The sequence below is a fragment of the Bubalus bubalis genome, chromosome 2 (genome assembly GCF_019923935.1).
Source record: "Bubalus bubalis isolate 160015118507 breed Murrah chromosome 2, NDDB_SH_1, whole genome shotgun sequence".
Classification (NCBI taxonomy): domain Eukaryota; kingdom Metazoa; phylum Chordata; class Mammalia; order Artiodactyla; family Bovidae; genus Bubalus; species Bubalus bubalis.
In genome coordinates this window covers 24,715,183-24,736,472 of record NC_059158.1, presented here as the reverse complement: position 1 = coordinate 24,736,472, position 21,290 = coordinate 24,715,183, and the positions used below count along the sequence as shown (strand labels likewise).

The following is a 21,290-nucleotide window of genomic DNA, read 5'->3' as shown; positions in this document are numbered from 1 at the left end:
GTCTTTGTTGCTGTGCGAGGGTTCTGTCTATTTGTGGAGACCAAAGGCAACTCTGGTTGCGGTGTGCGGACTTCTCATTGAAGTGGCTTCTCTCATTGTAAAGCACAGGGTCTAGGTGTGTGGCGTTTAATCGCTGCAGCACATGGGTTCAGTACTTGCAGCGAGGAGGCTCTAGAGTAGTTGCTGTGTAGCAGGTGGAACCTTCCCGGACCAGGGAAGGGATGTCCCCTGCATCAACAGGCAGATTCCTATCCACTGTACCACCAGGGAAGTCCCGCAGTGTGTCTCCTTTCCTTTGTGTCTGTGAAAAATGCATTTCCCGTAGTGGGGGCACCTTGTAATTTCTCAAGAAATGTTAGCTAAAGAATGAATAAAATAATAAAGATGAGTGACTTTACCTAAATCGGTGTAGAACACACTTGGTCAAGTGGACCTCTTTGAGAGGTGTATTCCTTTAATGGAGATCTGAATCTGAATGAATCCAAACTTGTCCATCAGCTACACCCAAGTCAACACAGCCTAAGTGAAACTGTGTATGTGTGTTAGTCACTCAGTTGTGTCCGACTCTCTGTGACCCCATGGAGTGTTGCCCACCAGGCTCCTCCGTCCATGTGATTTTCCCGGCAAGAATACTGGAGTGGGTTGCCATTTCCTTCTTCATGGGATCTTCCTGACCCAGAGATCAAACCCAGGTCTCCTGCATTGCAGGCAGACTCTTCACCATCTGAGCTACCAGCAAAACAGGGTGATTGCTGTGCAAATACAGCTTCCAGACAAAGCCTCTGGCAACTCACTGCCGCCACCACCAGTCAGCTGACTTCTGCTAATCCTCTCATTTACAGAATTTCTTGAGCAGCCCTGGCGGAGGGCCCTAACTCGAGGGGAGGGAATGAATGGGGTGGACCTGGGTGCTGTTGAGCCAAGGGGAGGGGAAGTGGGTTAGCTCTGGGCTCAGAAAAGCTTTTGGAGGCTTATTCTTGGTAAAGGGTTAGTCTTCTTGAACCTCAGAAGATGGGGGAACCACATCCTGATCTCACCCGTCCACCCACCCACCTAAGCATTACCAGCCATCTAAGCCACACCCTTCCCCTTAAACACTTATGCAACCGGCCCCCACTCTGCCCCCTCCTCCTAGCAATGCAGATATCACCGTCAGCAGCATCCTCTTTCCTCAGGGAAGGATGCGTTCGATGCCTGAGGTCCCAGGGAATTAAGGTCCTTGGTAAGTAATGTGTGAGTCCTGTGTGTCATAGGAAGCTCCCCACCCCCCTCCAGTGACCAAAGGCCTGGTCACAAGTAGTGGGTCATTCTCCTCCACCCAGACCTCACTGCTTATGTCCCTCCTCATCAACAGGAACACCCTCCGACATGGCCCAGATGCTGTTGTTCATCTTTATCATCATCCGTCCAGGTGACGGGGCTTTCTCCCAGGAGCCTGAAGGGTGTGGGGCTGGGAGGAGGAAGGATGGGGAGGCTGGACACAGATGTCCCAGGGGAGCAGGCTAGGTGGGGGCTGAAAGCAGGGGATCCCTCTGTAAAGCTGAAACCCAGTGCACTCCTCCAGTTTGCAGTTCCCTCCGTATCACCCGCTGGGAGGGTCATTCCCCAGCTTCCATGCCAGAACTCTTTTCTTCCCAGTGAAAGTTAGTGGCTCAGCTGTGTTCCACTCTTTGCCCGACCCCGTGGACTGTAGCCCTCCAGGCTCGTCTGTCCATGGGATTCTCCAGGCAAGAATACTGGAGGGGGTTGCCATTCCCTTCTTCAGGGGATCTTCCCGACCTGAGGATTGAACATGAGTCTCCCATATTGCAGGCAGATTTTCAACCATCTGAGCCACCAGGGAAGCCTTTTTCTTCCCAGCCGCCTTCCTAACAAGATAAAGTCTAAAGAACCAGTAAAAAGGGCTTGAAGGAAGGGGTCAGATTTTTTTAAGGGGTCAATTTTAATTCGATGAGTTTAATAAGCTTATTAAACTAGCCTTATTATCTAGGGTTTAGATATAATTAGGAGTTTAGGAATTTAATTAAATCTAAGTTAAGTTTCTTAATGAAACTGATTTTAATTATCCGATCTACTCATTAACTAAATGCAGTGTGGACTCCAGACCTACAGCTTCAGCATCAGCAGGGACCTAGGGCAAATTCAAATATTTTATTCAGAACAACGGAATAAAATATTCCAGGAGTGGGCCTTGGGAATCTGGTTTAACAAACACTCCAGATGTTTCCAATGAGCTCTCAAGCTTGAGAATCACTGAAACAGAAGAATGAGTGGTAAATTTCATTAACTGGAGAATTTAATCAAAAATTTTAATAGTTGATGTAATTCATCAATTTAGATGAATTCAATAGGGATTCCCATCAATTACAGCCATGGTTTCACCTGGAGATTTACTTAATGATCTTTAACAAAAAAACAGTAGTAAGATGGTATGGTGTGGAATGCTATTAGTACTAAAATAATACCTGGCATAATATAATTAATGATATTAGTTAACTAGGCAGCCACATTCATTAATGAGCTTCACTTTAACTGTGACAAGTTAAATTTCAGCAAAATGTTACTAGTGGATGGACCTAGAGAATGATGGGAGAGGGTAAGAGTTGGTATGAAAAAGAATTTGAAAAACTGTTTAATAAGCAATGTTAAGAAATTAGATTGGTAAAAAAGGGTTTAATGGGACATCTAAAGTACTTGTCCCTGGGGGCCGTCTGGGGGTGGGGGTACAGCGGGGACATTCTACCACAAGCTCTCAGGTCTTTTCTCTCTGGAGTAACTGGGAAGGCGCTCCTCTGTGTCTTCTCTCTGCCCCCAGGATCTTGTGTTCTCTGGGTGTCCCAGGCCCCTGAAATCCGTACCCAGGAGGGGTCCCCCGCCTTCCTGCCCTGTTCCTTCAATGCCAGCCAAGGGAGTTTGGCCATTGGTTCTGTCACATGGTACCGGGACAAAGTGGCCCCAGGGATGGAGGTGAGGAATGAGACCGCAGAGTTCCAGGGCCGCCTGGCCCCTCTCCCCTCCTCCCGCTTCCTCTGTGACCACCAGGCTGAGCTGCACATCTGGGACACTCGAGGCCATGACACCGGAGTCTACGTGTGCAGGGTGGAGGTGCTGGGCCTGGGTGTCGGAACAGGGAATGGGACCCTGCTGGTGGTGGAGGAAGGTGAGGTGCCAGAAAGCCATGTCCCCTTGACTGGAGGCCCCACCCTCCCTGATATTGGAGAGTCCCTCCCCGAGGCCCGCTGCCCTCCCCGAGCCTCTGCACACTTCTACCCAGGGCCTCTTCTCCTGAGCCCTTCTCCCCCTCCTCCCACAACCCCCTGCAACATGCAGGACATGCAGGACCTCCTCAGCTAGCGGCTGGCACAGTCCTCCTCCTTCGGGCTGGATTCTATGCCTTCAGCTTTCTCTCAGTGGCTATGGGCAGCAGCATGTATTACCAGGGCAAATGTGAGTGTTGGAGCCGGGACACATGGGCGTGGAGATGGGAGGGCAAGTGAGAAGGCTGGAGCCAGCAGAGATAGAGACCAAGAAGGAGGAGGAGGGCTGCAGCACTGAGCGATTCCTGTGGCCTCTTCTCCAGACCACTGTCACAAGGGAACGCCCTGTCACTCCTTGGATGGCCTCTGATGAGTGATTCCAGACCCCAGTGATCCCAAGTTCTTCAAGAGACCCTAATAAATTCCTCTCTACCCCATCATCCTTCTTATGAGTCTTGTGTATTTCCTGCTCCATCTCCAGATGCTTCAATGTGTCCCATTCTGGATTTTCCCAACTCTTACCTCCTGCGACTAAATCTGGTCTGGAAGGGTCCAAGGAGGGAGCTTCCTAGCAATCCTGCCCCCTCCCACCACCATCCTGGGACTCAGCACACCTCTCTCTCCTGCCCAAAGGGCTAAAGCCCCTTGTCCTGAGAAGAGCGGAGTATCTGACATGACTGGTCCTACTTGTCAATGGCCCACAGGCAAATACTCTTCTCTGGGCTTCAGGGGAGCTTGGGTCCCCAAACACCCTTCCTCACCCAGTGAATCCCCCTACCTGACTCCAGAATGAGTGGGAGGGTAAATCACTTAGGATTCTGTTTTGTTTTTAAGAAAGGCCACTTTATTATTATTTTTGGCCACTCGGCAGGTGGGATCTTAGTTCCCTGACCAGGAATCGAACCTGTGCTCCCTGCAGTGGACGTGTCCAGAGCCTTAAGCACTGGACAACCAGGGAAGTCCCAGTAATTTAGGTTTTGATCTTGGCCCTGTGGAGCTGGGGCTTGAAATAGATGAAGAAGCCTGAGACACGGAGGGTGGCGAGACCATGGTCTTAACTGGGTGAACCACAGGATGGCCATGGGTTGGGGGAGGCATCTGCAGGTATTCAGGTGGGTTTGTTCTTGGCGATGCAGGCATAGTCCCCGCTGGGGTCCTCCTTGTTGCCTTCCCTTTCTCGGATGTCATGTCTCTCCCGTTCCGGCAGCCTCAGCAAGGACGTATAGTGGAGCTCCTCTTTTGAGGCCTGGACCTGGGGCCCGGACAGAGGGCACTGACGGGGTCCCCAGGAGCCTCCCTGCCCTGCCACCCCCTCCCTAAGTTCTGCCACTCCCTGCCCCCACTGCCACTTTTTTTAATTTTTTAACCTCGTTGCCTCTCTTTGTGCTCCATCTATAGCTCTCTCTTCACCTCTCTTTCAGTCTATCTTGTCCTTTCCTCTTCGTATCTCTCTCATTTTCTCCCACTTCATCATGCTTAATCTCCTTCTCCTCCTTTTTCTCTTGGTTTCTCTCGTTTTCCCTGTGCCTCTCATTCTCACTCTGACTTCTCTGTCTCACTCTGTCTCCAATCTCCCTCATTTCTTCCCCCTCTCTCTCCTTTGTCTTATTCCCTCTTTCCATCTCTACGCCTTTGCTTTCCTCTCTTTTTCTCATTCCTTATTTCCCTCTTTCTGTTTCTCTCTTATTTCCTGTCTCCCTCATGCTCCCGTTTCTGCCTTTTGCTCCCCCAACTCCACCCCCTCTTGTTGCCGCCTCACCCTCTTCCCTGCCCCCAGACTCACCAAGCTTCTCTCCAGCCTCCTCACTGGAAGGAAAGAAGAAGCTCAGCTTGGCAGTGCCCCACCCCCTGGTGCCACCTCCCAGCCCTGCTCACTCACTCTCCCCACCCCCACCAGGTGTTTCCTCACTTGCCAACCTCCCTGGGGTTCCCACGGCCAAAGGCCAAACCCTTGGCCTCTCTCTTGGGACTGTCTCCGCCCCCCTGCATCTGTTTTCTGCCCCCTTCCTCACAGAGGGGGAATGAGGGAGGTGCGGGTGGGGCTCACCTCTCCTGTGGAGCCGACACAGGCAGATGGACAGAACAACCACAAGCAGAAGCAGAAGCAGGAGCATCCCCAGCCCTAAACCCCCAAATAGGTATTCTTCCCACGTCATTCCTGTAGGGAAAAGGGGTAAATATTAGAGGGAACTTTTTTTGCTTCAGTTCACCCCATCCCCCTCATCTGTTGTGAATCTTAGCTTCTCCCTCTAATAGTTTTAGAGACAAAAAAAGATTCTCCCAGAGATTCTTCACCCCAGACTGTGTTGACTCACTTCTTACCATAGGTGTCCATCCCTCACTCGTTCCCAAGACCATTCACCCTTCAGAAGCTTACCACCGCCACCCCTGCCATCTCTGGGCCTCCCCATGAAGTCTGTTCCCCTAGCACTGGTTGGTCCCAAGAGGCCCTGGCCACCTACCCACGAACCGCACATGCCACTTTTTACCCACTGTTCCCTGTGCACCACCCCCTACCTGTGCAGAGGGTTACCTTGCCATCTCCCCTCACGCTTTCAGGACTGAAGACTAGCCTGTAGGTTGGGAAACCTAGCACTTTGAGGCTAAATGGCCTGGGGTGAATCATGTGCCCCAAGTTCCTCAACCGTAAACTCGGGTGTCTCTGTTACAATAGTTTCCCAAGCCGAGGAGCCTTAGCTCTGTATTAACCCCGAAAGGGGTGGGGAGGGGCACTTTCTGATTGTCACTGCTAATCAGCATAACAATGTAGGGTACTATGGTGTCCATTCCTTGGTGAAGGTTCTGAGACTCGAGGCTGGATCCTGACAAGGACATCCAGCCCAGAAGAGGCAGAGTTGGGGTTCAAGGCCAGGTCTGTCCAGCTCCAGAGCCTACCACCTTTCCCCTACCCTAAGCTGACGAGCTGGTTCATAGGAGCCTTTCCAGCACCAGGTAGCTCTAGGTTCTGATGAGGAGGCTGAGGGAGGAGCCGAGGCCCGGCAGGAAAATAGGGAAGGCTGTGTCTAGCACCACCTGGCAGAGCAACTCAGGAAAAGGGGGGCCCCAGCTTGGCTGGTGTGGAGAGCCTCTCCCCTTGAGCAGATATTGCTGGGGCTAAAGTGGGGCATGGAGAAGTGTCTGGGGCCCATAACTTCCCCTAAGGCACTTCCTGTCTTACAACCACTGGTTCCCGTTTGAGGGCAAAGAGGGGGCTGCTGACTTCACCCGGAGCCAGATGCACTGACCAGTGTGTGGAAACTGAGACTGACCTGATTTCAAGAGGATTCCTGGGATGTGTAGGGGTGGCGGGTGGGGAGCAGAAGCAGAGGTGGAGAGGAGGGCCTGAGGTGGCCATGCTGGGAAGTGGGGGCAGAAGAGGATGGTTTACACTTCTTTGGGGAGCAAAGACAGAGGCTGGACAGAAGAGTCCTCCAGGGCCCGGGGAACCTCAAAACTATATTTTCCCTTCCCTTATCTTAGACTCACCTCACTCTGGAGTATGGCTGTCCTCTCCCTGGGTTTCCCCTGAGGGTCCCAGCTTACCCAGAGCCTGTGGCCTGCGGATGAACGGACTGCAGACTGGCCGGAGCTGCCCTGGAGTGGTGTTGCTGTCTTAGACATTCCTGCCCCTCCCCTGGTTTAACTTCTCCCCCAGCCTGGGTTCCTCCCCAGCATGATCAGGAGAGGAAGTTAGGCTCTGAGGGTTGGGGTTACAACGTCTTTTCCTTTCAGACTCCCAGGACTGTAACTCAGCCTGTCATCCCCTTCCACCCCAGCCCTCCTATTGATCCTGCAAGTCTCAGTGATCATGTACCTTCTAGATGCCTGCCCTGATTCACTTTTCCCAATTATACTGGGTCCCTGAGAGCCATGATCCTGGTGTGTGTGGACATACACCCCCAGCTCCCAAGACAAACTGGGAGTGCTGGTGGATTTGGGTAACTCTCCCAGTATTCTGGAGCTGTATCTAACAGGGCACTTGACTGACGGATGAACAACAGGAGAGTCAGAGACAGCCAGACTAGATCTACATGAGCACTGCTGATAGATCTAAGACAGAAAGTTGACAACAAGCTGATGTTGGGAAAGGAGGTGCAGGCAACCCGGGTGGATTTCCTGCAGGGAGCAGCATTCTGATGTTGAGCGCAAAAGTAAGTAAGGGCAGTAGTCGAAGGCCTTCTGGACAGAGACCTGGATGAAGGAGAGGGAGACGGATGCTGGAGGATGGCACGCCTCGTCCTTGCAGAAGGTGAAGACTGGGGAGCTCACATGGAAACAAGGACTGGAGAGAATATCTGGTGCCTGGGCCCATAAGCATTTGCATTTCCTCCTCCAAATTCAGAAACTTTCTGCTACTTCTTTCCCTTCCCCCATCCACAGTGTTCCCCATGCAGGACAGTAGGCCAATATTTTTTTTTTTTAATGTTTTATTATTAAAATGTTCAAACAGAAAAAAATTTGAAGGAATTATACAATGAACCCATTCCTACCATCTAGATTCTACAATTAATATTCTTCCATATACTTGCTCTATTACATATCTATCAATCCATCTCATTTTTTGATGTTTTTCAAAGTTGCAGACATCAGTACATTTTACCTCTAAACCCTTTACTATGCTTATCATTGACTTGAGTTCAGTATTTGTTTCCCCATTTCTTTTTTAGGGGGTTGGTGAGGAAGGCAAGATTTACATACCCTGAAATGGACAAATCTGAAGTCAGCACTCAGTTTTTAAACTGTCTTGTGGTTAACGCTATAGAGCCAGACTACCTGGGTTCAAATCCTGACTCTGCCACTCCTGTGTTACCTTATAGAAGTTCTTTAACCTCTCCGTGCCTCAGTTTCCTCTTAGAGTGTTTATCAGGATTAAAAGCATTATTATATAGGACTTCCCTAGCAGTCCTTAAGAATTCGTGCTTCCATTGCAGAGTGCATGGGTTCCATCTCTGGTCGGGGAACTAGGATCCTGTATGTTGTGCACTGTGGCTCCCCTCAAAAAGTATTCTTGTATATAAAGTGTGTAGATCAGTGACAGGCACACACCAAATGCTATTTATATATATATTAGCTATGTTATTATTATTATTATCTGAACACACAGAGGACCTTTGCCGACAAAGGTCCATCTAGTCAAAGCCATGGTTTTTCCAGCAGTTATGTATGGATGTGAGAGTTGGACCATAAAGAAAGCTGAGTGCCAAAGAATTGATGTTTTTGGACTGTGGTTGGAGAAGACTCTTGAGAGTCTCTTGGACTGCAAGAAGATCCAACTAGTCCATCCTAAAGGAAATCAGTCCTGAATATTCATTGGAAGGACTGATGCTGAAGCTGAAACTCCAATAATTTGGCCACTTGATGTGAAGAACCAACTCCTTGGAAAAGACCCTGATGCTGGGAAAGATTGAAGGCAGAAGAAGGAGATGACAGAGGATGAGATGGTTGGATGGCATCACCAACTCCTTGGACATGAGTTTGAGCAAGGTCCAGAAGTTGGTGATGGACAGGGGAAGCCTGGCATGCTGCAGTTCACAGGGTCGCAAAGAGTTGGACATGACTGAGCGACTGAACTGAACTGAACGGAACCCACAGAGATATCAAGAAAGGGAAATAAATGATCTGGGACCACGTCCAACTCCCTTGACCTGGTCTTTCTTCCTTTCATCTCCTACTGCTCTGCCTCCTATACCATTCATTTTGTCCTTACTGCTTTCTTTTGCTTACTCATTCATTCTTCTGTCCTTTCTTCACTTAACACTTAGTCAGCATGGGGCTCATTCTAGACTGCAAAGCTCTTTGTGGGTGGGTGCTCATCACACTCCTGTCTACACTGTGTAACAAGGAGAGTGATGCTCTATTTCCATCCCTTATCAGTGAGTTAAGAGTCTGTGGTGAGGCTGAGGACCTCTTCAGCTGCCATTACCATGGACTGGCTTAACTCTGTCTTTCTCACCCAGGTCTGGGGGGTTGGAGGGAGCAAGGGAATGGGAAGAGGAGGTCAGTCCAGCCTGGGGACAAGTTCTTCTTAGGGACCCAGACACCCATCCCTGAAGACTCCAGTTCCAGCCCTTGGTCTCAGGGGTGTGGATGCAGCCTTCCCCTCAGCACCCACCTCTGGGGTACAGAAGATTGCAGACCCCACTGGCAATCTGGAGCAATCTGTGTGTTCTCACTGTAGCTGCCCAACTTATGGCAAGCCAGCTTCCCTCCCAGGGCCTCAGTCAGTTTTCCTTCCCACTCAGAAGATCTCTCAGTCCCCCTCCGGCTCTACCCTGAAAGCCTGTCTCTTCACCTCCGACTCCTTCCCCAGTTCAGAGAACCCAGGCATCCAGCTGCCTCACCCCAGCTCTGGGTAAACAGGAAGCAGGGTGAGGGGTGTGCGGAAAGTCCCAGCCAGGTGTATGGGTCTTTGGGGAGAGGGTGGCCCCACCCCTGAGGTATGAAAGCCCCCCTGCCCGGGCCCTAGCTCAGTCTTCATGGGGGAACGGGGGCTGGAGGGCCGGGGTAGGAGGCCCCAGAGGAAAGGATGCCTGCTGCTGGCTGTGGCAGGAGTCACTTCCCTGGTGACCCTCCTGCTGGCTGTGCCCATCACTGTTGTGGCTGTGCTGGCCTTGGTGCCCCAGGAGCAGGGAGGATTGGTGAGTGGCTACAATAAACCCTCCACGGGCCGGCTATTGCCAATGCTCACTCACCTCTGGCTATGCCCCTCGCCTTATCTTGCTCAGCTGGCTTGGCTGTCCCCAGTATGGGGATGTCTTGTCTGTCTCTTTGCTGGTCCTCTTTTCATGTTCGTGTGATGCTGTTGTGTCCCGATGTCACCAAGCCCCTTCCTGGTCGTATGTATGTTTTTTCTCCTCCTCCCAAGGCATACTAGGGCCTCTGTCTCTCTGCTCAAGTACAGCCACCTCACTAGCTCTCCATTCCAGGGAGGTGTGGAGGCTGGGGCTGGTGGGAGAAGCCCTAAGTCTGGAGCTTGAATCTGTGCTGGGAATGGGAGGGCTGGTCGTTGGCATCAGTTAAGAGGGAACTCTGGGCGCTGTGACCCCACCCACTCAGGTAACAGGAACGGCTGACCCAGGCACCCAGGCACCTGCCCATCAGCGATTTGGTAAGAGCCCACCATTTTACCCTCCCTCCCCTGGCTCTGCCCCTCAGGGACTCCCAGCTCCCAACCATCTGCATCCCCAGATACTCTCTTCCTCCAGGAATCCAGATGCCTCATCCCTGGGCCCTGGCACCTTGTCCTCTGGGGGTGACCATGTGTGGGTGGCCGCCCTGCCCCCAACCGTGGACTCCCTACCCCTTCCAGAGTCCGGGGAGCTGCCCGAGGAGGACTCAGAAACTGATCTCAGCCCTAGGCTCCCAGCTGCCCATCTCATTGGTAAGGATCCCATCTCATTGGTAAGGACCTCACGGACCTGAAGGGTCCAGGGGTGCCAGTTCTGCTCACCCACGGTTAGAGTCCCTTTGCTCTGTCACTGCGGCGCTCCCTTGCCCGCCCACTTGACCGCAGCTATCTTGCCCAGCCTTCCGCTCCTCCAGCATTCTAGCCTCTTGCTTCCCCGCCCCACTCCCGGGAGGAGGGAAAACCCGGCCTGGATCGCCCCACCTCAGCATTCCGCACCGCACACCCAGGTGCCCTCAGTCCCAACTCGTACTCATTGCAGGAGAGCGCCATCAGCCCGCTCCCCTACCCAGCTGGGCTCCTGCAGGGGGTTAAAAGCCCCCAGTGTACCCCATGCCCACCTTCCCAGAAGCCCCCGGCCTGGATCACTCCTTTCAGGATCTGATTTCCGAGAGAGCCGACGGGCCCGTTTCTCTGCAGGCGCTTGGACCACGGGGCAGGGGCTAGGCTGGGAGGCGAAGAAAGAAGAGGCGTTTCTGAGCAGCGGGACGCAGTTCTCGGGTGCGGAAGGGCTGGCCCTCCCGCAGGACGGCCTCTATTACCTCTACTGTCACGTCGGTTACCGGGGCCGGGCGCCCCCTCCCGCCGTGGAACCCCTGGACGGCTCGGTCACGCTGCTCAGCCGGCTGTACCGGGCGGGGGGCGCCTATGGATCGGGGACCCCCGAGCTGCTGCTGGAGGGCGCGGAGACCGTGACACCTGTCTCGGACCCCGCCAGGAGGCACGACTATGGGCCCCTCTGGTACACGAGCGTGGGGTTCGGTGGCCTGGTGCAGCTCCGGAGGGGCGAGAGGGTGTACGTCAATATCAGTCACCCCGACATGGTGGACTACAGGAGAGGAAAGACCTTCTTCGGGGCGGTGATGGTGGGGTGAGGGCTAGCTGCATCCCTAAGAACAGCTACTGCCTGATGAGACTATGTGAATGACGTAGCCCAGTTACTGGGGACCCAGATACCGGGGACCCCATGGCTGTGCGGAAAATGTAGATGACTGTTTGGAAACTGATTTTTGAGCCGGATGAAAATAAAGAATGTAAACTTCAATGTTGCCAATACAAATGCAGAGATGCTAAGGTGTCTTCATTTAGGGTAGGTACACAAGTGTGGGTTAAATATTCTCCTGATTTTTCTGGTTGCTTGAAACAATTCATAGCACTTGGCATGGCCTCTGTTCCTTGGGGTGGGGGATCTGTGAGTCCCACCCACCCTTACCTCTGAATGACTTTTCCCTGACATTAGCCCATTTGGAGGGTAAGAAGAAAAGGGCCCTCCACAAATGCCAAAGCATCTCCCAGCACCCAGATTCTCAAGGCCACACGGTCCCCCCAGACTCAGCACTGCACTCTTCTCTCTTGGGTCCATCCCAGTAGTGGTGGGGTCATTGCAGGGGAAGGCAAGCACCACTCAGAATGGCCCAGTTGGCAGAATAAACCTGAATAGGGCTGATAGTGAAGCACTGGGCAGATCGGCACTTCTCTGCTAGCTGCCCCGCTAGCCACAGTCAAGAGCCACAGCTGGGAGAGCAGGGGTGGGTGGGTGGGTGGTGGTGAAGGATGGGGTAAAGGGAGAAGGCTGAAGGAGAGAGTTGGGGGGGTGATTGAGAAAGGGAGATGCTGGGGCAGGGGGGTGGGGGGCAGGTGCCTGAGGACACCAGGGAAAACCTGGAGAGGAGGGGGAGGAAGAAAAACTGATGCCACCTGGCCCTGTCCAGGGAGAGATGGCACATTCTCACCACTCATTCACACTTCAGGTCCCTTTTCCATGAGTGGGCAAGTGTGGGGGCCTCAGGGTGAGCAACAGCAGCCCCCTCGCTCCATGACTGACTTTCAGCCTGGGGCTGGAGGAGATGGAGGAGGAGCCAAGGCTCTATCTAGGTTACCCCAGTGGGTCACCCCACCTCTGCGGCACACCGCATGGTTTTTCCCCTTGCCTGGCAACCCTAGCAAGAAGGAAAGCCCATCAAGGGGTCTCAGTCTCTGAGTCTTTATTTCTGACTCCATATTTGTCTTTGACTCTGTGTCCGGAAGAGGCTTCCTGGAGGGACAGAATGCATTTCTCTTTCCACTTCACCCACTTCATGTTCTTCTCATCATTCACCAAAAATCAGGGAGACCAAGCTGGCTTGTGGGGGAGCAGGTGGTCCTTCACCTACATCTTATTCTTTGCTTTTGATTTTTTTCTTTCTTTGTTTTTTAATATTCTTCCTCCTCTTCACTTCCATCCACTGAGAGATGGAAGCAGGTAGAAGACTGGGGCCTGGAAAAAGGGAGAAAGCCAGAATGCACAGAGCCCTCCGCGAGGTGCTCTGGTGGCGTTTAGGGCTTTTGTTCGTGTTTCTCATGTGGCCCCATGTGTGGTGTGGGTCCCTATTTCTCTTTGATAGGTGAGGTTCGGTGACTGATACTGAACCTTTGGTAGACCGAGGTCCAGTTCAGTTGCACAGTTAGGACTGGATTGGCAGAGGGAGGGCCGGGAGCAGGCGCTTCAAGAGCCCAGTTGCCCAACTGTCTGAAAGTCCCTTGGCTGTGATTCAGGTACCTGAGAATTTGGCCGCTCCCCGGCTCTTTCTCTCAGGCCACAACAGCCGGAAATCTCACCTGAGCAGGATTTGCCCCGCCTGGATAGGAATTCCCAGAGTTAGTTGGAAATTCCCATGTCCTAAGGGAGAGGTAATTAAGTTCAAGTTCCTTTCTTGGGGTAGGGGCATATTCAGCTGGGCTTTGTCTTAGGTAGGATCTCTTGAGCCCCAGAAGCTCAAGGAGTGAGGTCCAGGGATCTTAAGCCCTGTGGAGAAGAACTTCAGTTAGCAGCCTCTCACCCCCAAGAGGACTTCCCTGGTGGCTCAGACGGTAAAGCGTCTATCTACAAGGCGGGAGACCTGGGTTCAATCCCTGGGTCAGGAAGATTCCCTGGAGAAGGCAACAGCAACCCGCTCCAGTACTCTTGCCTAGAAAATCCCATGGATGGAGGAGCTTGGTGCAGGCTACTGTCCATGGGGTCTCAAAGAGTCGGGCATGACTGAGAGACTTCACTTCATTTCACCCCCAAGAAGAGGCCCATGCAGAATTAATTTCCAGATAGAGGCATGTTTCTTTTCTCAGGACACTTTATTTCTCGCCACTGACCAGTAGGGCGGTTACAGGCATGACTCCCCTGGGGAGCGGAGGTTCAGTGATGTAGCGACGAATCAGTCACCAAATCAGCATCATTTAGACAACTCGATCAGATAAATATTTTTTAAAAAACATAAGCAAAAGGAGGCACAAAGGCGAGGAGGCATGGTGGGAGCAACCTGCAGTTCAGCTCCGTTTTCACAGAAAACACATCTGAGCCAAGGCAGCCCTTAGTTTGTGTCTCCCAGGACACCTTGACCTCCTGAATAAATACATTCATTAGTAAATAAATAAATAATAAATAAATAATAAATAATCACAAGTGCAAACATAAACAGAGGGAGTTGGCCCAGTGGGGTTGGGGCTGGGCTTCCCACCTCAGGGGAGTCTGGAAACATTGGCAGGAAGGGAGAGTTGAAGTCCACTCATGTCAAGTTCTAGGTGAGATCTTCTCAAGGAATGTTGCGAAGTGTTCCGGTAAGAGTCCTGGCCCTCACATTCTGGGTGTCCCAGGTTGCATCCGGGAACCCAAACTTGTGGACCCCAGGGAGTTCTGGAAGTTCCAGTTCCAGTCCTTGATGGTGGTTGGTGGCCCGTTGTCCAGGCCTCACTTTCCTACATCCCTAATTTCTAAGTGTAGCTGTTGTTTAAAGTTGGACGCTTGGAGCCCAGCCCTGAGCCCCTAATTCCCTTTCTAAACCAGAAGGGGATGAGAAGAGCCTGAAGGATTAAATAATAAGGTAACTGAGGTGGGAGAGGATGCATGTCCTGCACCCTCACAGGGCGATGATCCCAAAGTAGACCTGCCCAGACTCAGCATAGTCCAGGTAGTCCGGCAGGTTGATCTCAGCACTGAGGCGATCTCCCTTCTCCAGCTGGAAGACCCCTCCCTGGTAGATGGGTTCGTACCAGGGCTTGGCCTCAGCCCACTCTGGGGTCTCCCTGTGGCAAGGGCTCTTGATGGCAGACAGGATGTTGACCTTGGTCTGGTAGGAGACTGCAATGCGGCTGATGGTGTGGGTGAGGAACAAGGGGGTGGAAGGGCAGCCTTGGCCCCTGAAGAGGACCTGTGAGTAGATGAGGTAAAGCCCGTCAGCAGGCACCACCAGCTGGTTGTCTTCTAGCTTCACGCCGTTGGCCATGAGGGCATTGGCATATGAGTCCCACCACCGGAGCTGCCCCGGAGAGTTGATGTCGGCTGGAGGGAGGGGGAAGAACGGGGAGGGGTGATCAGTGTGACCCTGTCAGTTCTACTCTCCACATCCTGGCCCTCGCATTCTGCCCGCCCCCCCACATCCGGTTCCTGTCCCCTCTGTCTGTGTTCCCACATCCCATCTGGCCATGAGGTTCTGAGTATCCCCCTCAAGTTCTAAGCATCCACCACCCTCCCCTTGAGCTCATGAATCCTTCTCATACTGTCTCTGTCTGCCCTCAGTCTGGATTCAGCCCCCCAATCCTACCCTGCCCTGTCTATCTGCTTCTTCATGACTCAGATACATCCTCAGAACTCTTACCTACAACGTGGGCTACCGGCTTGTTACTTGAGGCTTGAGAAGAGGACCCTGAGGAGGAAAGAGGAAAGGAAAAGGTAAGCTTCCCAGAAAATATCCCATGCTTTAACCTCCATTCCTTCTCCCCCTGATCCCAAACCCTAAATTTCCCCTACTGCTTCCATCCCTTGACTAAACCCCACCCACACCCACCCCCCAAGTCCAGAATTAGAAGACAGGTTGTGGAGATACTTACTGAGTGTCTGAACCAGAGGGCTGTTGATGGAGGGGCCACCTGGGGACTGCTGGGGAGAAAAAGGAGGATGAGTGTTAGAGCAAGTCACCCCTGAAGGAGAAACTGCTGGCTGCTTCTCTAGCTTGTACTCTCTGCCCTGATGGGTCTTGTCTTCTCTCTCCATTCATTCATTTTTTTCATTCATTCATCCATTTAACAGCTCTTTCATTGAGTTCCTTCCACATGCCAGACACACTTAGCTTCATCTTTCCTTATCTCTCTTTCATATCATCTGTATCTCTATCTGTCTCATCATCTTCATCCAGATCACTTGTTTTGAGTCTCCATCTTTCTACTCACACCCCTTATCTGTCTACACATCTCTCTTTATGTCTGTATCTCTGCTTACTCATTCGTCCAACAAATATTTAGAGGGCATCCCCCATGTGCCAAGTGTTATTTCTCTGTCCTTCTCCCTTTCCCCCACATCTCTCTCCATGTCTCCTCCTGCCTCCCCATCTTTCTCCACTATTTTCCTCCCCATCCTTCCCCATCAGCACACCTCTTTCCCCACCCCATCTCTCACCCTCTTTCTCTCTCATTTCTCTCTGGGTGGGAGAATGAGCCAAAGCCGGCCAGAAACTCACCTCTTCCCTCTGGGGGCCGATTACCCCGAAGTGCAGCAGGCAGAAGAGCGTGGTGGCTCCTGCAACCAGGAGGAAGGAGAAGAGGCTGAGGCACAAGCAACTTCTGGAGCCCTGGGGGCCCCCTGCTTTCTCGGAGAGCACCTCCTCCGCCAGCTCCACATCCCGGATCATGCTTTTGGTGCTCATGGTGTCTTTTTCAGAAGGGTTCAAGTCCAGACGGGAGACAGGAGAGCCTTGTGGCAGGGTGTGTGAGAGAGAGCAAGTTGCCTGGCTGTCTCTCAGGGGTGTGTTGTCTGGGAGGTTATCTCCAGGGGGTTCTGCAGCTGCTTGTCTCTCTCCTGGCTGGTCCCCTGGTGTCCCCGCTCTGGGAGCTTCTGTTGGCTGGGTGTGCAAACAGCTGCATTTATACTCTGTGGGGTGAGAAGAGGGCGGGGAAAGGCTCTCATTCAACCAGCGGAAAACTTCCTTGGTGGAGAAACCCATGAGCTCATCTGGAGGAAGCGGTAGCGGGCCCTACACCTTCTGTCTCGGTTTCTTCTCCATCGCGGGGGCGGGGGTTTGGAAAGTTGGGGACACCCAGGCATCAAGGATACTTCCTACACTCCCCCCGCTCGGATTCTGAGTGGGCTTCTCTAGGCCAGTTACCTCTGTGAATACGGGACCCTGAGGGCTGGACCCATTTCCCCTCTGCCCCCCAGCTCCCACTGTTTCCATTCCTTTAGGGGTGCGAGTGAGTTCTGTGGTCTGTTCCTTCTGATTTCCAGACAGGACTCATGTAGGGGTAGAATTAGAAATGGGAGGGGCTTTATAAAGCTGAGTCCTTCACGGAGAGAAAACTCAGAGGAAGCTGTGCTGGGTCCTGAGATGTGTGTTTGGGACCCTGGGGGGTGAGAGGAGCTGGAGAAAGGGAAGCTTGAGGCTCTGCAAGAACTGGGGGCGGATGGCAGGTCCAAGCCTGGGACAGCCCCAGGGGCTGAAAGTAACGCTGGGAATTCACGAACTCCAGCACAGCAGGGCTTCTCCTTTCACTCTGACCAGGGACTCGCTGAAATTCTGGGGCTGGTTTCAGTCTTGGTTTCCAAGGGAATGTGACTCCCCAACTTTTGCACGGAGACCCCCCCTTCAGAGTTCCTGTGTATGGCCATGTATCCCCAAAGAATCCCTGCTCCCTCCAGTTTCCTGGAGACAGCACTGCCCTTGAGAGCCCCTGTGTGTGTGACCAGGTCTCCTGAAATGCCTCTGGTGTTCTCCAGCCCCCAGCCTTGGAGGTTGTCCCATTTCTCGGGGCCCTGGCATGGCCATGTCTTCCAGGGCAGCCCCATGATCCTCCCCCATCATCCTGAACACTCTTTAGTGTTGTCAGTGTTCCTTAGGAGCCTCCTGTAACCCCCATTCCTCAGGGGGCCCCTGACCCCCACTTCTCCAGACCTTGGACCTGCCTCTGTCTTCTCAGCTTATCCTTTGGTTCCCTTGCAGTGAGCTGGCTGCACCACCCCGCAAGCCCACAGTGTTTCCCCAGAGGCCCTCAGGCCTCTCTGATTCCTGTCCTCCCTCCATTCCTCAGAGACATCTGGGGAATTCTCCCCTCCCCAACAGACATACAGGCAGACAGCATTTCAGAGAAAAGTTTATTTGGCTTCATTGAGGGTCAGACATCTCTTTGCGGGGTGTCCAGTTAAGCAGCGGCTGGCTCTTAACAGCTTTTCACTTCCTTCCAGAACCCCTTGGTCCCTCAGAGCCACGCTTTCTCTCTCCCACTGGGTCATCCTTGTGCCTAAGCCCTCTCACTCGTCATCTCTTGGGTGTATTAGCTCTTTCTTCTGATGTCTCGCTATTATTCCCTTCTCTCCATGCTCCATAAATAAATAATTTAATTGTTTTCCCTTCATAAATAAGCCCCCCTCCCTGCCTTTAGTCATCCACCCAAGCTCCCTCATGTGTCAGCTCCCCTCTCCATGTCCAGGACGAGGCCCCCTAGATGGGCAGGGCCGAGGAAGGGATCTGGGGGGGCATTTCGAGGCAGGCTTGAAGTCCTCAGCTGAGCATCTGGGGTGGTCCAGGAAGGTCTGGTCCCCTGGTGTGCCTAGAATTCCTTCTTTGGAAGCTCCAGGTGCTGAGAACTGGGCGGGGGGAAGACTCAAGACTGTTGGAATGGTCAAAGGAGAGGTGTGGTGACCCCTGAATTGGTCAGAATGGAAGCAAAATGGGGAGAAGGCCTTGAAGCCTATTTGTTTCTTTCTGAATGTTTCTACAGAGCGAAGGCTCCAAAGAAGACACTACTGGGGCTGAGGAGCAGGTGGGAGATGCCGTCTGTGTGAGTGGATAGCTGGTCTCCCCGGGTGAGCAGGAATACAGCCCCCTGGTACACCGAGCGCACCCACGGCCCCTGTGGCCCTGGGCACACGGACTTCTGAGCACTGAGGAGAGGCACGTGGAAGGGGTACTGGGGGGAAAACAGCTGGACCTCATGGGCCAGGTAGAGAGGGGTGGGGGTGGCCCTGGGGAAGCAGCCTCTCCCGGAGAAGACCACTTGGGAGTAGACGAAGTACAGGCCACTGGTGGGGACCAGGAGGGAGTTGTTGCTCAGAGAGAAGCCGTGGCGGAGGAAGGCGCGGTCCGTGTTTGCCCTCCAGCGCAGCGAGTCCTGGGTGCTGGGGTCTCCTGGGAAGAGCCAGAGGGGATGATGCTTAAGGACTTGGGGGTCAGTGGTCTCAGTCCCCAAGGCAACAGGTGCTGGACTGAGTTCCCGGGGATGGCTGGGAGGACAGAGGGAGTGGGAGTGGGGTGAGCTGATGGGGGGTGGATATTGGGTCTCTGAAAGGGGCAGGAGGAGGGCTGGGGGCTACTTGTCGGGAGAGCGGGTGGATGTTTACCAACAAGGTGAGCGGCGGGTTTGAGGGTGCCACGGGTGAAGGGCTTCGGGAGTTGCTGATGGGCAGGCTGTGCAGCTGAGGGTGTGAGGCCAACACCACGGAGCCCCTAGGGGAGAAGAGAGTCAGACAGGCTTTAAGGTCCAGGATTGGGCTGGGCCGCCCCCCACGGCCCCTCTTGGTCCTGCTGCCTCACCTGGGCCTCCGGCGGCAGGGCCAGCAGCAGCCCCAGGAGGAGGAGGGGTGGGGTGCTGCACACCCTCAGGAGGTAGAGACGTCCAGGTGGTGTCATGGGGAGAACCTGCGGGGAGAGAGACAGTGAGTGGGGCGGGGCGCGATGAGGAAGACGGGCCTCCTGCCGGTGGAGACAACCACCCCGAGAGACACACAGCGCGACAGACAGAGAAGGGGGACAAGATGCAATCAGGGAAACCCCGAGGTGAGCAGGGGGAGAGAGAGAGAGACAGATAGGAGGGGAACAGAAAGGGCTCAGAACGTTAGACACAGACAGAGAGAAAGAGACTGACAGATGGAGTCAGAGAGAGGGGAACCAACCAAAACCAACCCCACCAAGGCCCTGGCCCTGGCTGGAGGTGCAGGAGGGGCTGGGGTGTGAGAGGAGGGACTGAACGCCCCCGGGGAAGGAATCCACCACCCCAGCAGCCCGAGGAGATGGGCTGGGAGAGTCTCACCTGCTGTGCGGGGGCCCCTTGGCCCGGACGCCTGGGTCCCTTTATAGAGGAAGCGGCAGTGGCAGCGTGGCAGGCGGCGGGCGGGTTCTAGGCCGGGGCTGGGGCCTGGGGAAGCCCCCAGGGCTTAGAAGATGCTGCTGTTTCAGTCGAAGGCAGGAAAGGCTGAGGCCTAGGACAGAACCGCAGGCTGGGGGCTCAGACGACTGAGTTCTGGGAAAGGGAGTGGGGTCAGGGGAACCGTGGGCTGGGAGGGCCAGGGAGCGGGGTCAGGCTTAGGAGTTCTAGAGAAGGGACAGTAAATTCAGAGGAGGAGAAGGGGAGCTGCTAGGGCGTGGGCTGGAGGCCCGGTTCCCTGAAGAGTGATTTTGTGTAACACCTCTGCACCCTTGACTGATTACAGCCTTCTCTGTGTGCGTGTTTCCTCCTCTCATACCCCATGTCTTTGTCCCAAAAGACTCAAGTCAACTTGTCCCAGTCTGTGTATTTTCCAGGTCATCTGGTGGGTTTCATATCAAGAAGTTGCATTATACACCCTCCCGCCTGGGACATCCTGGTTTATGCCTGTTGTCCTGGTGGAAACATTCATGGAGCTCCGTTCTGCTCTCAGAAGTGTCTTGGTTTGGAAAATCTCACTCAGGGATGAGGCTCTGAACTCACGTATGATGAGGCCTCATCTTACTGAAGGACTCCCTCCACCTCATCCCAACCTTAGGTGGGCTTGGAAGATCAGATTTATATAACCCCAAACAAACACATTCCAGCATCAAGGAATGTGGCAACTGCCCAAGTACTCTACACTGCAGGCTTCAGAATTCCACACAGGTGGAGCTCAAGGGTGGTGTTCTAGGATGGGGTGGAGATAGCAAAATGACCTGTCTTGAAGCTGCGTTTGTAAAACCAATACATTGTTTTGTTTTTATAATTTTCGTCCTTCCTTCCTTCCTTTCATTATGGCTGCGTGGAGTCTTTTCTGCTGTATGGACTTTTCTCTGGTTGCGGTGAACGGGAGCTGTTCTCTAGTTGCAGGGTGCGGGCTTCTCACTGCAGTGGCTTCTCTGTTGCGAAGCACCAGCTATAGGGCGCATGGGCTTCAGTAGTTGTGGCTCCCAGGCTCTAGAGCACAGGCTCAGTAGTTGTAGTGCATGGGCTTAGTTGCTTCATGGCATGTGGGATTCTCCTGGACCAGGAATCAAACCTGTGTCTCCTGTGTTGTCAGGTGGATTCTCTGCACTGAGCCACCAGGGAAGCCCCAGTACACTGTTGTAAAATCATTAAGGATTTCCCATTTCTGTCGATCTGGAACTCAGGTACAGTGAGGTGCACTTCTCCTAAGTAGACAGCCTGATAAAATTTTCCATCTGTTTAGAGCCATGCAGCCACCATCCAGTTCAACATATTTTTAGAACCTTCCCCAGAAGGTTCTCTCATGCCCTCTCTCAGTTCAAACCTCCCAAAGATAACCAACCTTTTGACCTCTACAACTACACATTAGTTCTTCCTATTTTTTTAAAAAATATTTATCTATTTATTTAGCTGTGATGGGTCCTAGTTAAAGCACATGGAACCTTTAGTTGTGGCGT

The 21,290-nt window shown here is 53.2% G+C and overlaps 5 protein-coding genes across 9 annotated transcripts in view; 2 read left to right on the top strand and 3 right to left on the bottom strand.

The window, feature by feature from the left end:
* NCR3 (natural cytotoxicity triggering receptor 3) overlaps window positions 1-3,694 on the top strand; it is a 32,853-nt gene extending 29,159 nt beyond the window's left edge. The window contains exons 2-6 of the mRNA XM_044928553.2: window positions 1,136-1,222; window positions 1,355-1,411; window positions 2,816-3,160; window positions 3,340-3,447; window positions 3,581-3,694. Of these exons, the coding sequence (XP_044784488.2) occupies window positions 1,138-1,222; window positions 1,355-1,411; window positions 2,816-3,160; window positions 3,340-3,447; window positions 3,581-3,627 (642 nt within the window). The 5' untranslated portion in view covers window positions 1,136-1,137 and the 3' untranslated portion in view covers window positions 3,628-3,694. The remainder of the gene's footprint in view (window positions 1-1,135; window positions 1,223-1,354; window positions 1,412-2,815; window positions 3,161-3,339; window positions 3,448-3,580) is intronic.
* A 407-nt stretch (window positions 3,695-4,101) lies between these two features.
* LST1 (leukocyte specific transcript 1) lies at window positions 4,102-5,908 on the bottom strand. Its single transcript, XM_006041933.4, has 4 exons — window positions 5,775-5,908; window positions 5,305-5,415; window positions 5,041-5,063; window positions 4,102-4,509 (listed from the first exon to the last, which is right to left on the bottom strand). Exons 1-4 carry the CDS (start codon window positions 5,881-5,883, stop codon window positions 4,366-4,368), a joined length of 387 nt encoding a protein of 128 aa, XP_006041995.3. The 5' UTR covers window positions 5,884-5,908; the 3' UTR covers window positions 4,102-4,365.
* Window positions 5,909-8,785: 2,877 nt separating this feature from the next.
* LTB (lymphotoxin beta) lies at window positions 8,786-11,707 on the top strand. Of its 3 annotated transcripts, XM_006041932.4 has the most exons (4): window positions 8,820-9,895; window positions 10,314-10,365; window positions 10,567-10,638; window positions 11,083-11,707. In XM_006041932.4, the coding sequence occupies exons 1-4, from the start codon at window positions 9,734-9,736 to the stop codon at window positions 11,535-11,537; spliced, it is 741 nt and encodes a 246-aa protein (XP_006041994.1). In that variant the 5' UTR covers window positions 8,820-9,733; the 3' UTR covers window positions 11,538-11,707. The 3 variants fall into 3 exon arrangements, with proteins under 3 accessions (XP_025123079.3, XP_025123082.1, XP_006041994.1); XM_025267294.3 differs by lacking the exons at window positions 10,314-10,365; window positions 11,083-11,707 and adding an exon at window positions 10,925-11,076 and having other exon boundaries at window positions 8,786-9,895; XM_025267297.3 differs by lacking the exon at window positions 10,314-10,365 and having other exon boundaries at window positions 8,806-9,895; window positions 11,083-11,248.
* A 2,044-nt stretch (window positions 11,708-13,751) lies between these two features.
* On the bottom strand, window positions 13,752-16,542 carry TNF (tumor necrosis factor). Of its 2 annotated transcripts, none has more exons than XM_006041931.4 (4): window positions 16,149-16,542; window positions 15,523-15,568; window positions 15,291-15,338; window positions 13,752-14,974 (listed from the first exon to the last, which is right to left on the bottom strand). In XM_006041931.4, exons 1-4 carry the CDS (start codon window positions 16,332-16,334, stop codon window positions 14,553-14,555), a joined length of 702 nt encoding a protein of 233 aa, XP_006041993.2. In that variant the 5' UTR covers window positions 16,335-16,542; the 3' UTR covers window positions 13,752-14,552. The 2 variants fall into 2 exon arrangements, with proteins under 2 accessions (XP_006041993.2, XP_006041992.2); XM_006041930.4 differs by having other exon boundaries at window positions 15,523-15,571; window positions 16,149-16,541.
* Window positions 16,543-17,467: 925 nt separating this feature from the next.
* LTA (lymphotoxin alpha) lies at window positions 17,468-20,802 on the bottom strand. Of its 2 annotated transcripts, XM_006041929.4 has the most exons (4): window positions 19,711-20,802; window positions 19,215-19,319; window positions 19,022-19,127; window positions 17,469-18,809 (listed from the first exon to the last, which is right to left on the bottom strand). In XM_006041929.4, the coding sequence occupies exons 2-4, from the start codon at window positions 19,308-19,310 to the stop codon at window positions 18,397-18,399; spliced, it is 615 nt and encodes a 204-aa protein (XP_006041991.1). In that variant the 5' UTR covers window positions 19,311-19,319; window positions 19,711-20,802; the 3' UTR covers window positions 17,469-18,396. The 2 variants fall into 2 exon arrangements, with proteins under 2 accessions (XP_044784464.1, XP_006041991.1); XM_044928529.2 differs by lacking the exon at window positions 19,711-20,802 and having other exon boundaries at window positions 17,468-18,809; window positions 19,215-19,704.
* Window positions 20,803-21,290: the final 488 nt, after the last annotated feature.

Bases quoted from the DNA above. Each gene is read 5' to 3' on its own strand.
- LTB (XM_006041932.4), top strand. From the start codon at position 9,734: ATGGGGGAACGGGGGCTGGAGGGCCGGGGTAGGAGGCCCCAGAGGAAA. The intron at 10,366-10,566 runs GTAAGAGCCCAC...TACCCCTTCCAG, and splicing joins ACCTGCCCATCAGCGATTTG to AGTCCGGGGAGCTGCCCGAG. The intron at 10,639-11,082 runs GTAAGGATCCCA...GTTTCTCTGCAG, and splicing joins CCCAGCTGCCCATCTCATTG to GCGCTTGGACCACGGGGCAG.
- LTA (XM_006041929.4), bottom strand. From the start codon at position 19,310: ATGACACCACCTGGACGTCTCTACCTCCTGAGGGTGTGCAGCACCCCA. The intron at 19,128-19,214 runs GTGAGGCAGCAG...CTTCTCCCCTAG, and splicing joins CCCTGCCGCCGGAGGCCCAG to GGGCTCCGTGGTGTTGGCCT. The intron at 18,810-19,021 runs GTAAACATCCAC...GGCTCTTCCCAG, and splicing joins ACCCGCCGCTCACCTTGTTG to GAGACCCCAGCACCCAGGAC.
- TNF (XM_006041930.4), bottom strand. From the start codon at position 16,334: ATGAGCACCAAAAGCATGATCCGGGATGTGGAGCTGGCGGAGGAGGTG. The intron at 15,339-15,522 runs GTAAGTATCTCC...TTTCCTCCTCAG, and splicing joins CCCTCTGGTTCAGACACTCA to GGTCCTCTTCTCAAGCCTCA. The intron at 14,975-15,290 runs GTAAGAGTTCTG...CCCTCCCTCCAG, and splicing joins GCCGGTAGCCCACGTTGTAG to CCGACATCAACTCTCCGGGG.
- LST1 (XM_006041933.4), bottom strand. From the start codon at position 5,883: ATGATTCACCCCAGGCCATTTAGCCTCAAAGTGCTAGGTTTCCCAACC. The intron at 5,416-5,774 runs GTAGGGGGTGGT...TTTTCCCTACAG, and splicing joins CAAGGTAACCCTCTGCACAG to GAATGACGTGGGAAGAATAC. The intron at 4,510-5,040 runs GTGAGTCTGGGG...TCCGGGCCCCAG, and splicing joins GGAGGCTGGAGAGAAGCTTG to GTCCAGGCCTCAAAAGAGGA.